At 45.5% G+C, this 14101-nt stretch overlaps 1 protein-coding gene and 1 non-coding gene across 2 annotated transcripts; both read right to left on the reverse strand.

The window, feature by feature from the left end:
- Nucleotides 1-3852: 3852 nt before the first annotated feature.
- Nucleotides 3853-8590, reverse strand: dkc1 (dyskeratosis congenita 1, dyskerin). Its single transcript, XM_026152641.1, has 15 exons — nucleotides 8517-8590; nucleotides 7583-7638; nucleotides 7414-7500; nucleotides 6970-7061; nucleotides 6710-6894; nucleotides 6416-6480; nucleotides 6112-6238; nucleotides 5899-6029; nucleotides 5546-5689; nucleotides 5240-5360; nucleotides 4938-5056; nucleotides 4762-4865; nucleotides 4402-4444; nucleotides 4179-4328; nucleotides 3853-4054 (listed from the first exon to the last, which is right to left on the reverse strand). The coding sequence occupies exons 1-15, from the start codon at nucleotides 8530-8532 to the stop codon at nucleotides 3992-3994; spliced, it is 1503 nt and encodes a 500-aa protein (XP_026008426.1). The 5' UTR covers nucleotides 8533-8590; the 3' UTR covers nucleotides 3853-3991.
- On the reverse strand, nucleotides 5122-5198 carry LOC113012784 (small nucleolar RNA SNORD83). Its single transcript, XR_003270749.1, has one exon. It is a non-coding gene; the product is annotated as a small nucleolar RNA SNORD83 (small nucleolar RNA).
- Nucleotides 8591-14101: the final 5511 nt, after the last annotated feature.

A 14101-nucleotide genomic window follows, 5' to 3' on the forward strand; every position in this document is an offset into this window, starting at 1 on the left:
TGACTGGCTGATGATTTGGTGCTATAGATTAACTAGTATTTATTATCATGACAATTGTCAGGCTGCTTTTAGTCATCCCAGTATCCTCAGTTGAGGCTGAAAGAAGCTTCAGTGCTCTCAGAAAACATGGCTAAAGTCAACAATGACTCAAATGAGATTAAACAATGCTGCTGTATGTCCACCAGGAGAGACTGGACAGTATAGATGTAAAACCAATATGCCAGCAATTTATCTCTGTTAACGAGAGGAGAAGGCATATGTTTGGCTGCTTCACATAGTGGACATTGAGTTGTTGTGTGGGACACCAGTAGCATTAATGTCTGTTGCTGTAACAGTAGCTCATGCTTAGAATAGAAAATCCCAGCTCACTGATCTGATCGGGGCAATAATGTGGCTAAAATGTTGCATAATGTTGCTGAGAGATCTTTTACTTTGTGGCAATCTTAGATGGACATAAACCACCAGGTCATTCAGTGTTCCCTTAGTGCTAATGTATCAGAGATGTTGGTGTAATGTAACTGAAGTAATGTTGTTAAGTCCTTGAACTCATATTCGTTTATTGTCATGACTGTATTTCAGGGCTGGACTGGCCATCGGGCATACCGGGCATTTGCCCGGTGGGCCGCTAGTGATTTTTCGTTTTTATGGGCCAATGGGGTTTTCTTCCTTTTCTTTTTTTTTTTTAACGGTATAAATGAACAGTGGTGGATTGGCCAGTTGGTCATGATCAACTCTGGGCTGGACCAATTACAGCCGAGGAGGTCAAACTTTAAAGTCAATGTGAAAAGGAACGCGATTTGTCCCATACTACTTCAGCTAGAAAGTTGCTAATTCAATCATGAAACTGATCAATGATCAGCTGATCGGCTTTTTTCTCTGCATCAGAAAGAGGAAACCAGCGGAGGTCGCATTAAACAATAGCAGCACGTTTAAGCTTGATCAGCTGTTGTTAGCATTTATTTAATATTAATTTCTAGTATCAGCTGATGTTTGCTGGAGCCACAGCTGTAAAGCTGCTGGTCATGATGTCGGTTTGGATATGTGGTGAGAGGGAAACATGAAGATGAAACCAGGAGATGTCCTTACTGAATCATCAGAGCTGAACAGGTGATGGAGAAACAGGTTTACCTTTTAGGTGACATGAATGAGTTGAAGTTATGAGCTGTTTCTGAGAGACAAATAACACCAGGATCCTTTTCTATGTAGCTGACAGCTGGTAACTGTGTAGGGGCGGGTCTAGCAAAGTGTTGCCAGGGGGCTGCCACAAATGATTATTTTGGTAGTCGACTAGTCACCGATTATTTTTGCAATTAGTTGACTAATAAGATCATCATCCGTTGAACGTAAAACGTACAGCTTATTGCACCAGCAGCATCTGCTCTTATATAACTATCATTAGCTTACAGCTTTAAGTGTTTAAGGTCTGTGCTAACTAAAAATAAAGACAAGATGATAGTTTATTAAATTTTAATGACATTTGCAGATTGTTTCGATGGAGTTTAATAAACTCAGCCGTCTGCTCCTTGGTATCTAAAATATAACAGGACACCGGAGTAAACTCTCGACCGTCTCACACTTCTGATAATCAGCTGTCTGCTTGACATTTATTCAGCTGTGTAAAAACTATAACTTTAATCTCAGCCAAACCGATTTACTCAGGAACAAATAAAACAGTGAAAAAAGCCAAACAATAACATTTTTAAGTTATCTAAGTGACTTATATATCATGTTTAACCTGAGTAGCGAAAGACAGCGGTGGGTTTGAAGCCGGGAGTCCGGTGTTCTCACGGCTCTAGTGAGCCTTGCCCCCGGCTCGCTATCGAGCTAGTGGGTAACAGACGTCTCCGAAAACGTCGGAGCGCTTTTGAAAATATGTGGTGTCCTGATAAACTGAGCAGATATTTGAGGTTTACACATTTTCCCTGAAAATATGTTAAACGTTTATTTTGTGACCCAGAAAGAATAATAAGAGTAACATTAAAACTAACTAGCTGCCGCCATTGTTGGAAACTGAGCAGGGCCGCGCTATGAATTCTGGGACACAGCCTTCTTCTTCGGGGTTTAATGGCAGCTGGCATCCTTGTACATGCAGTGCTGCCATCTTCTGTTTCAGTCCGTTATTACACTCTTAAATCCTACTACTTATTCCTGCGTCTTTTGGGATCTTACAAAGCTTCAAACGACGCGTCGACTATTAAATTAGTCGTCGACGATTTTGATAGTCGACGTAATCGTGACTAGTCGACTAATCGTGGCAGCCCTAGTTGCCAGGGGGGCAGGTAGGGCATTAACAGGGAGAGGAGGGGGGCACAAAGAAATACTTTTCTTTCTTGTTCTCATTTAAAATGTCTCACTTTTAACAAATAATTATCTGAATCTTTCAACCAACGTTTTCATCTGATGTCAAATGTATAAAAATCCATTATTGTATTCAGTAAATATCAAGTCTAGTTAGTATATACCCTAGTAGGTTATAGTTTTCTTTACTTTGTTAAGGTACCATCTGTGCAGTCTGCAATTCTGTTGAAGAAAGATGTTGAATCTATTTAATTACTGGAGAAAAATAATAGATTTATGTGCATTTGTTGTATACGTGCATTAAATTTAAATCGGTTTTGTTAGTTAAGCATCTTGAGGCAGAGGGTGGGGGAGTGGTTCCCTACTTTTTTTCTTTGCTGGGAGTTGGCAACCCTTTTAGTTATAGGTATATGTAATTATAAATTAGGTGTTACTGTTCAGAATACCAGAATAGGGAAGGTGGTGTAGGTTTAAGCTTATTATAAAGGCTTTAAAGGATTTAGGACTTTTCCTATAATACCATGGTGGGCCGGTCACTAGTCAAAATGCCGATATTTTGTCCCAGTCCAGCCCTGTTATTTTCCCCTGTTATATTCCAGCGCCAAAACATCAGAATCAGCGAGCTGTCAGCTTTCAGCCCCAACCGTGTCGTCGGTGAGAAAGACTACATCTCACCGATTCTGATCCGTCGGCGCTTTGTGTTTACGTCTCTGTGCAGAAGCGTGTTACTGCTCTCATTTACTGTTTTAAATGTTTGGTGGTTGTTGAAATTCTGTGAGATTTAACCTGAGATTCTGGCGTTTCAGGAAAAATAAATTTAAAAATCGATTCAGGATTTTAATGAATCGATATCACATTATCCAAGCTAGAATAGATTTTAATCGATAAACAAAACCCACTGCTAGTCGACAGTATCGAATGCTGCACTGAGGTCTAGCAGGACAAGCACAGAGATGAGTCCACTGTCAGAGGCCATAAGATCATTTGTAACCTTCACTAAAGCTGTTTCTGTGCTGTGATGAGCTCTGAAACCTGACTGAAACTCTTCAAATATTTTTTTTCTAAGGGTAAAAATTTTACTTTTGAAGAAAGTCATTATTAATTAAAGGACTGCTCAGCTTAACGGAGCACTGACCGTCAGGCACTGTAATTATTTATTTGGGACTAACACTAAATCAGATTAAAAAGGTCTGAGGAATTAAACTCTGACTAAGGGCCAGTTGGATGATAACAGGACTGGTTTCTGAGCTCAGGTGGAAAAAGCTCAGTCAGGCTTTCAAATGAATCTAAACATGTCTTGATTAATAAGCTAAAGTGGAAAGTTGCTGCCACACCCCCTCCTCTACCATAGTTGTTGCATTTCAGGAGGAAATGTAATGAGATTACAACCAGACCAGCTACAATTTTCTCAACTGTGTCCTGAAGTCACATAATGACATATACAAGTATATGATAAAGCTTTTATTTCTGGTCCGAGGTCAAATTTTCAAAAAACAAACCAAACAAACAAAAAGCTCAAGCTCAGTTTCAGAACAAAAAACATTTAATCTTAAAAGTACAAACAGGTATTTACAGTTTAAAAAAATATTTTTACAAAATAACGTTATGTTCTGCTTGCATGCAGAACTCCCACAACCATCTGCACTCAGGGTTGACGTGGGCCGGGTCTCGCCACCCGTTCACCTGAGACTCCTTACTCTGTGTCACCTTCCTTTTGTTTCTTCTTCTTCTTCTTTTTCTTTGCGCTCTCCACAACCTGCAGGAAGAAGCCATGATGAAAACACGAGTCACACGCACACTGTTGAAAAATGCAGACAAGCCTCTGTGCAGTCGTTTAAGAGTTTTTTCCTGCTGCACAGTTACGTCACAGACGCACTCACCTGTGCTTCTGGGCCCGTGTCCTCCGCCTCCGCCTCTGCCAGCTTCAGCCTCTTCTCCTTTTTCTTCTTTTTCTTCTCTTTCTTTGCCTCCTCTGCAGACGGTGTGCTGGGTGGCGTTTCACCTTCACTCTCCGTCACCTCCCGCTTCCTCTGCAGATCAGAGCTCAAAGGTCAGCATCAGCTCAGACTACACCTGATTTGAGTGATTACTGTTCGAGTTTACCTTTGTTGAAGCATCGCCCGACTCCCCGGTCGCCTGGGAGACACTGTTTAAAAACAAACAAACCAAAACCTTAAACACTTCCTGCTGAACTCAGAAGAGTGACAGCTGGGGTGGACATTGTCACATGACTGTTCTCAGGCGAGCTGCAGATCAGCAGGAAGCTGAGTGAAGGAGCCCAGACCCGAACATTGCTGTCGCAGACTGACTCCCTCGGAGAGCACGCCAGCTCGGCGAGGGATAACTGTCTGCTTCACCTGCCCGACTTTACCTCACGCTACAGAATCATCTTCAGGTGTTCTTACTGTGTCCGAATAAGAAACGTGCACCTGTCCTCCACTTGGACCCCACCCCTGCACGTACCTGTAGTCGACGTACTGGTCCTTCCAGTCGGCCGGCGTGCTGCCATTGGGCTTGCCGTGTTTGTCGAGCAGTCCCTTCTGAATCAGCATCTTCTTATGACTCGCCTGATTAACAAAAACTCGTTAAACACTCGATCGGGTTATTCGCTCACAGCTGATCAGTGTTGTCAGGCGCACCTTTGGTCCCAGGCCCCATTTGCGGGGATACGTGTCCCTCTCCATGATCACCCTCTTGATCTTTGCCACCACGCCATGGTCACATGTGGATATCACTGCTGTGGTCATCAGCGCCACCGCTGCACAAAAACAAACTGGTCAATGACCCCATCGCTAATTGATAACCTCGATCGAGCAGAGGCGGAGCCATCAGTTATGGGTGATAGATAGCAAGTCATCACGGCCCGAAAGCTGCTGCAGCTACTCAACTCATCACGTGGCTTCACCTGACCAGGACGTGACGGCATCACACACTAACTCACCTGTGCAGATGGCCTCGCCCTTTGTTGTTATGACAACGATATCCTGGTTCACCTCGATGCCGTCTTCATACCTGAGCACACCTGGCAGCATGATCTTGGCTCCGTAACAGATGGCGTTCACCTGCAGACAGATGTTTTCAGTGTCACCTGTGCAGGTAAAATTCAGCAGCTCATCAATGACTGTTAATCTCGCTGACAAACAGGTGAAATACGGCGAGCATCTGCCTGACTTTCACCAAACAGGTGACCTCCACTTTAACATTCACAGTTGTTTTCTAAACTGGGAGGATGGCAAGGAAGACTCACGGCGCTGTCCTTCATCACGAGGCGTTTGTGTGACACAAGCAGCTTCTCAAGCGGGAAGATGACTCGGCGCAGGTACGACTCGTCTTTGTTGTGGTCGAACTGCCACTGAGCGTCCAGCACGTCGTGCATCGTCACCAAATTGTCCTGAAACAGAGATCCGGTGAGTGATGTCATCATTAAGTGCTGCGATGTCATGTCGGCGATACTCGGGTTCGGGGTTTGGACACGCCATGTCCACCACCTCTCCATCGCCGTCTCTGTGTCAAAGTTCAATTGACAGACCTGCACTGAGCAGCGGGCCTGGACTCAACACTTTGAAACCACAGTGACATCACACAGGAAGTGACGCTCACCTTCTCTCCCAGGACCCCTGACCGGACCCTCCTCAGTTCCTGCATCTGGCCTCCAACGCCGAGCATCAGCCCCAGGTGGACGCACAGCGTGCGAATGTATGTCCCCGCCTCACAGCTCACCCAGAATATACCTGCAGGAAAGACGTGACCTGTGACATCACTGCGCCCCCACACAGGTGAAGCGATTAAACGCCAAATGATCGTCTCGCTCACCAAGCCTCCTCTCGGGGTCGTACTCAATGAGTTTGCTCTCGTAAATCGTTCGAACTCTCAGCTGACGTTTGACGGCGGCGATCAGTGGCGGCCGCTGGAACAGAGCGCCCGTCAGCGTCTCCAGCCCCTGCAGATATAATCCCAGTCAGTGGAGGTCACATGACTGGCAGCCAGCCAATAAGAGCTTCAGGAAAACTGTATTAGGATGTTTTTAATCAAAAAGGAGCTTTCTTATGATCGATAAGCACGCCAATCAATACTCGAGCAGATCGATGAGCGAGCGCTTGGCGGCAGGAAGTCTTACCCGGGCCAGAACGTGCTCGCTCTCGATGGCGTTGTGCAGCCGAACTATTCCCACGTACTCTTTACCTGCAATAAACACAGAGAGCAGTGAGGCGGCAGCAGTTTACTGGGCCCACGCCTTGGCGAGGGGCAAAGACGGCGAGCCGGACTACAGAGGTGAACCACTTCCTGTCAGCTGATCATAAACTGGTCACAGCAATTGATCGCTGCAAAGGTGTGACCTGCCACACGTGAACCAATCTTCTGTGTGGCACAATGATCACCTCCAACAGGAACAGGAAGTGGTAATCATTACCTGCGCTTTGTTGGGACTTGACCAACCGGGTGGCTCGGTCGATGCAGACGATCAGGCAGCCCGTGACCTTCGGGTCAAGCGTGCCGCTGTGACCCGTCTTCTCGACTCGAAGGATCCGCCGGATCCACGCCACGACCTCGTGGGATGATGGGTTTGCTGGTTTGTCAAGGTTAATGAAGCCTGACCTGACAGGAAACAGCAAGTAGAATCAGAGGGGCGCTGGGATGGCGTATTGGTGAGGTGTGTCGGCGGGGCGGTACCTGACATAGTCGTGGATGTTCCTCTTCAGTGGGTTGCTGCCGCTCGGTAACGGCGTGTAGTGCGCCGTCCGGATATTCAGCTTATCAAAGTTCTGCAGATAAAAAACACACACAGAACGTCACTTCCTGTTTGAAGAGCAACACAGCACACTGTCAGGCTCTTGGATATGGGTTGCAGTGTCATATGATCAGAACAGAAAGTCGTCTTGGCAGCGGTCGAGTTGCACCGTTCTCTTGGCGAGGTTCTGTCTGTCGTCCGGCAGAACGCCGGGACGCTGCCAGGACCCCAACCGAGAGGCTCCGCCCCCAGAACGGGAGCAGAAGCACCGACTGCGACTCAAAGGCAGCACTCAGCGAATGGATAAACAGGCTCATCACATCACATGACCATCACTTGACAGGAAGTAGTATGGTGACAATAACAGGCAGACTCAGGTGACCTACCTTTAGCAGCAGTGGCCATTGCGACGTGTCCAATGAGGCGACTTTGGACTCTGGGCGGATGAAGAAGTCCCCGCTCTGCTGGACTTCCTGAACAACAAAAACAAGAAGTTTGTTCACACACTTCACAGTGCCAGGCGCTGAATTGGCGACCTCTGACCTTCTGACTCACCCCAAGATCTTCTTCACTGACTCTCTTCACTTTCTTCTTCTTCTTCACTGACGTTGCTGAAAAACCAACAAACCTGACATCAGGGTGACAATGAGCATGCTCAGTCTGCAGGCAGACTTCTGTCTTTGACCTGCTTTAAGATGATCTAACACAAAAGGTGGGGAAAAAAAATCTGGTGCCAAAATGGTGACGACACGAACTGTAATTATTTCACAGGTTAAATCGGCTCATTCTTCTCTCCCTCGTGCGCAGCTGCACAACCACGTGGCCTCCCTGCCACACGTGGTTGTTAGCATGAAGTGGCTAATACACCGAGCTAACAGGCCTTGCTCAATTGCTCAACTTATCAGTAATCAGGCGATTAATAATCAAGATGTTTAACGCGGCCGCAGATCGATGCAGTGAACTGGACCCGATCGTAATAATCAATTAGTGATCGATCCCAGCAGAGACTGACTGAAAGTGATTCAAACCCAGCTCAGTCGGCACCGAGACCTCCCAGCAGCTCAACCAAACCTGCAGATCGATTAAAATCCGCGGATTGATCCGATCCAGCTCACTGATCAGATCCTACCAACACACGATCCACCTGAACAGTTAAAGTCAGTTTGCGGTTGCACACGTGCTGCACACACGCGGCTTGCACACACGCAGACACACACTGTCACGTGTACCTGAGCTCGAACCGGTCCCCAGATCATCCTAACCTTAAACCCAACAAACAGACTCAGAACATTCACGATCAAAAGGCGTTTTTTTCTGGAAAACGTGTTTTCTGCTTTTTAAACGCAGTTCTGCTCAGTCGAAGAGGCTGCGCGTAGCGAGCGGATGTGCGCAGGCGCCGAGGTTCTGGTTCTGTCCAGTCTCTTACGTGAATTTGATTCTGATTAAAACTAAAAGCTGAAAGTTTGGAAGAGACGAGCCTCATGCTCACCTTCTGTGTCCGCCATCTTCCGTCGACTGAGCGCGCACCGCGACCCCTTCCTCCTCTTCTCCCCCTGCTCCTCCTTCTTCTTTGGTGTTGGCAGAAGCGGAGGGGTTTACCGCCACCTCGTGGTGTGGAGATCACCAAACGTGTCTTTCATTCCTCGCTTCTTCCAGATTTCAGAAACAGGAGCGACCTGAAGGTCAAAGTTCAGACTGAGTGACTCCCACTGTGACTCCTCCTCAGTGTTACTACATGTCCTGATGGGAAAGTGGACATGTGAGTGAGGCTCCTCCTGTGTGACCAAACTAGGGGTGGGTTTAAAAAATCGATTTCCCGATTCAAATTGAATTTAGTTTGAATAACGCAATACCGATTCATTAAATCCTGAATCAACTTTTTAAAATATAAATGTACAGAGCGTGGATCGTTCACCCGACGACACGAACACGCTGTCGGTGCACTGCATCACTTCAGCAGCATCAGGTAATGTTCATATGTGGATCAGAGTTTTCTTCCGTTTTTGGATCTACTTTTTATTAAGTTTTTCCTTTTTCTACATATAAACAAAAGGAGAAGAGAAGGATTACATTTGTTCTTCCTGACCTTTGGTGTCCAGGTGACTTCATCTGTGTTTAGGGCCAAAAAGAAGAGCAGAGGAAGAAGAGCAGGCAATCAATCAATCAATCAATCAATCAATCTTTATTTATAAAGCACTTTTCATACAGCAATGTAGCACAAAATGAATTACATGGTTAAAAGCAGCCCACCCTACCGTGCCCTCCAACTCACTCCCCACACTCTCATTAACATAAACGATCATGGATACATACCCCCCCACCCCCACCCCACGCACACACACACACGCACACTTAAAGAGTAAACTTGGGCTGGGCACACATGAGCCAGGTGAGGAAACAGTATCACAGGGAGCCATCTGCACCGGGAGCCGGTCACAGACCGCAGCCTCCAGGCCGGGCACACAGCAGGAGGGAGACAAAGAAGCCCCCCCAGCCAGGCTGAGAGGACCCCCAGAGCCCCAGCAGCCACGGTCGATCACAGCCCCGGTGCAGAGAGCGCCCTCCGAGGAAACACTGGAGCTATGACCCAATATGAGTATATACAGAATAAAAAGATAAAATAAATAAGAATGGGGTTCAATATAAATATAAATAGAGTAAGAAGATAAAAAATGAATAAGAATAAAATCAATAAATATTAGGTAAAGCCTAAATTAATAAATAGAATAACAGGATAGAATAAATAAGCATAAAATAAATAAACGTTAGGTGAAAGCTAAATTAAAAAGGTGGTTTTGAGCCTGTTCTTAAAAACATGTATGTTCTCTGCGGCCCTGAGCTCCTCCGGCAGGCTGTTCCACAGACGAGGACCATACCACTGAAAAGCTGCCTCTCCGTGAGTATGTGTCCTGACTTTGGGAACAATCAAAAGGCCAGTACCAGAGGACCTCAGGGTCCGCGAGGGTTCGTATGGTAAAAGCAGATCTGAGAGATAAGAAGGCCCAAGACCATTAAGACATTTAAAAACCAATAAAAGAACTTTAAAATCGATCCTGAAACACACGGGGAGCCAGTGCAGCGATTCTAAAACCGGTGTAATGTGGGCCCGCCCTCTGATCTTCGTCAGCACACGAGCTGCAGAGTTTTGTAAAAGTTGTAAAGGTGAAATATTATTTTTGGGGAGACCAGAGAGCAGGGCAGTAATCAATGCGACTGGTAATAAAAGCATGCATCAGCATCTCCGTGTTGGCCCGAGAGAGAATAGGGCGAACTCTGGCTATATTTTTAAAATGAAAAAATCCAATTTTGGTTACATGCTTAATATGTGGGATAAAACCAAGCTCAGAGTCAAAAATAACACCCAGGTTTTTCACTTGTAGCGAAGGACATAGTGAAAATGCCTGTAATTTAGACAAGAGTTTCTCTCTCTGAGCCTCAGGACCGATGATTAAAACTTCAGTTTTGTCCTGGTTAAGCTGTAAAACGTTTTCTGCCATCCAAGATCTTATATCTAGAATACAGTTAAAAAGAGCATCCATTGGTCTGGTGTCATCAGGAGACACGGAGATGTACAGCTGCGTGTCATCAGCGTAACTGTGGAAGTTCACTCCATGCCTCCTGATGACACTGCCGAGAGGGAGCATATACAAATTAAAAAGTACAGGGCCTAGAACCGACCCTTGAGGCACACCACATGTCATTCTATGGATCTTAGAGGAGCATGTATCCATACTCACTATAAAAGTTCTGTCTGAGAGACAGGAAGTGAACCAGTTGTGTACAGCACCAGAGAGGCCCACCATGTGTTTCAGTCTGTTTAAAAGAATAGCGTGGTCTACTGTATCAAAGGCTGCGCTTAGATCCAGTAGCACCAGGACTGAGAGCTTTTGGGAGTCCCAGTTACATCTAAGATCATTTAGAACCTTTAGGAGAGCCGTCTCTGTGCTGTGGTTCACCCTAAATCCAGACTGGAATATCTCCAGGATCTGTCTATCATTGAGAAAATCAGTAATCTGAGTAAAAACACGTTATTCTAAGATTTTACTTAAAAATGGTAAGTTGGATACAGGTCTGTATTAAAATCATTACAATCCAAATTGCTCTTCTTCAGAAGGGGCCTCACCACCGCCGTTTTAAAGGCAGCAGGGAAGACACCCAACTGAAGAGAGCAATTCATCATGTATAAAAGCTCAACCTCAAAAAATATAGTTTTTTAAAAAAAGTAAAGTGTTTTAAAGAGTGAAGAAGGGATTGGATCTAAAAGACATGTGGTGGGTCTCACTGTGGAGAAAACTTTCTGAAGGTTCTCAGCATTAACCAGGACAAAGCTGTCCAGTGTCTCCTCAGGTACAATCGAGCCCTCAGATGTGTTTACAATCATATCGTGAGAAGATAAAATATCAGATCTGATGGTGCTGACTTTTCCCCTGAAGTGGTCTGCAAACTGCTCACAGAGCGAGTCTGTGGGGTTCTTTGGGAGCTGTTAAAATCAGGGTTAAATAATTGATCTATGGTGGAAAAGAGGACCTTGGGATTATTTTTGTTATCACTGATTATTTTGGTGAAGTATGAATTTCTTGAAACTTAAACTTGCAGCCACTTCAGAGGTTAGATAGCGCCTCCTCACAGTTCGCACTGAGGTCTTCCGCTGAATAAAACCGGTGATGTTAAAAAACACACAGTAGTGGTCAGAGACAGCCAAGTCAACAACAGAGGACACCCTGGTGGACAGCCCATGGGTGATGACCAGGTCCAGAGTGTGTTGCTGCATGACGTGTTGCTCCTCTGTTGTTGCTGCGTGACGTGCTGGGTAAAATCCAAACAGTGAAGAATGTTTTAGAATTCTTTTGATGCAGGGTCAGAAGGATTATCTATGTGCAGGTTAAAATCACCGGTTAGAATTATCATGTTATATTTTGAGTGTATGTTTGTTAAAAATTCAGAGAATTCCTTGATAAAAGCAGCGCTGTCTTTAGGTGGTCTGTAAACTGTGACAGATAAAACTGGAGGGCTGCTAAAAACAATAGCATGGAATTCAAAAGTGGTAAAATGATCAAATAAAATGTGTTTGGAGGTGAGTGTGTTGTTGGCTAAAGATGCAGTCCCACCACCTCTCTCACCACTTCTAATAGAAAAAGAGAAATTAAAATTTGGTGGGGAGGCCTCAGTGAGAACAACTAGTGCATCCGAGCCCAGCCGTTTCAGTTAAAAATAAACAATCAAGTTTATTATCTAAACTTAAATCATTAATAATAAAAGACTTGTTCAACAGAGAGCGGACATTTAAAAGTGCCATACTGACTGAGACTGGTGGATTTTTGACAGTAGAGTTCAATGGATGTTGACATCTTTGAAGAGGCCGGAGGTTATTAATGTTTTTGGAGTTACTGGATTTATGATGATTCTGTTGCTCTCTGTTTGTGATTATGATGGGTATTGTGTTGACTGTGGGAGAGAGGTCCGAGTCCAGAGTTTTGTGTATTACTGTTAAAAGTGGAACAAATATAGGAGCTGGGACCAGAGGGACATCAGTCAGTGGCGGACAGATCAGCAGGTAATGTCGGTTTGGGGTAATGACAGGGCCGTGTGCGGGAGTGCTGTACGCCAAATGCCAAATTGGCGGACAGCAAACGGCGTCCCCAGGTGTTGAGGTGGAGCCCGTCTGCCCCCAAAAGCTGCCTCCTCTCCCAGGAACTCGTCTCAGAGCCTGTTACCTGGAGCTCTGATAGTGAGCCGTTTACCTCTGACATGCTGAAAACACACGTGCCGTAATGTGTGTGTGATGCACAGTGTTGGGTGTAAGATCAGATATTCCCATTTTTACAGCTGAGCTGCTGCAGTTTAACATCATTGCTAAGTTCATAGCTAAGTTAATGGTACTGCCTTTATGGAAGAGAGTCCTTGACTGTGTAAATCTGGAGTTTGGGCCCATTGCCATGTTATATGTATTATAAAAGTAATTCATATGTGGATAGGATCCGATTGGCTGTATGTGTCAGTGCGGTGTTCCCAGGCCAGCTGAGAGATTTCATCTCTCTAGCATATCCTGGATCTGCCCTGGGGCCTCATTTCGAAACACCTCCCAGGAGGCACCCAGGTGCAACCAACCTTCTCAACTGGCCACTTTCGATCCAGAGGAATAGCGGCCCAACCTATCTCCACAGAAGAGGCCAGCCACCCTTCAGAGAAAGCTGATTTCTGCTGCTTGTATCCGTAAACTCATTCTTTTGGGCACTACCTAGACCAGGGGTCGGCGAGCCGCATGCGGCTCTTTAGTCTTTATTTTGCAGCTCCGGGTGGTTTGGGAAAATAAATTAGAAGTATTTTGCTGAAGTGTATTTTATTTGTGTTTAGTTCTTTTTTTAACTTGTAGTTCTAAATTGGAAGATTATTGTTATATTGAAATATAAAAATAAAATTATATCTTTATTTTTTCATTGCTCAAAATAAGCGTCACACTCGTGGAAGCCGGTGTACCCGCCGAAACGCCGTGCATTTATCGAGACTTTCAACCCCAGGTAGGCCAGTTATGGATCTTCGGATCCACATTATGTCGGCAGCTGTTCTCCACCGTGAACTATGTTAAAAACAAACACCACTTACGCCTCACACGACAGTCCTACGTAAAGATGAAAGCCCCGATCTGCAGACGCTGTGCGCAGAGGTTCAGGGGCAGAAGTCCCATTGTAAACATACGACGGCAGACCCGACGATGTTTGCATGAACACGTTTTTCAGCATCTCTTTATTGACCACTTTTCACACGCGGTTGCTGTACGCATACAGCCGGCTGTAGCTCTTCAACAGCAGAGAGAGCACAGACTTTAAGGCGGCGAGGCGTGATTCCGGGTGCCGCTCAGGTGCGTCCGCTTCCCATGCAGCAGCACTGCAGACGACGCCCCGCCACACACATTAACCAGGTAATATACATATTTAGGCAGAATTTTGTAAATATCTATTTTTCATTTTTAGCAGCATAGTGCTTTTTTCCAATTACTTTTTAAAAGTCAGGTCAAGGCTCCAAAAGCCCAAAGGCGATACAAGGGTGGAGGCTCACAACAGTTTTTGTTTGCCG

The sequence above is a fragment of the Astatotilapia calliptera genome, chromosome 19 (genome assembly GCF_900246225.1).
Source record: "Astatotilapia calliptera chromosome 19, fAstCal1.2, whole genome shotgun sequence".
Taxonomy (NCBI): Eukaryota; Metazoa; Chordata; class Actinopteri; order Cichliformes; family Cichlidae; genus Astatotilapia; species Astatotilapia calliptera.

Excerpts from the sequence above, each read along its gene's own strand:
- dkc1 (XM_026152641.1), bottom strand. Across the intron at positions 5,690-5,898 it reads CAGGGGTCCTGGGAGAGAAG|GACAATTTGGTGACGATGCA; the intron begins GTGAGCGTCACT and ends TCTCTGTTTCAG. Across the intron at positions 4,445-4,761 it reads GACCAGTACGTCGACTACAG|TGTCTCCCAGGCGACCGGGG; the intron begins GTACGTGCAGGG and ends GTTTTTAAACAG.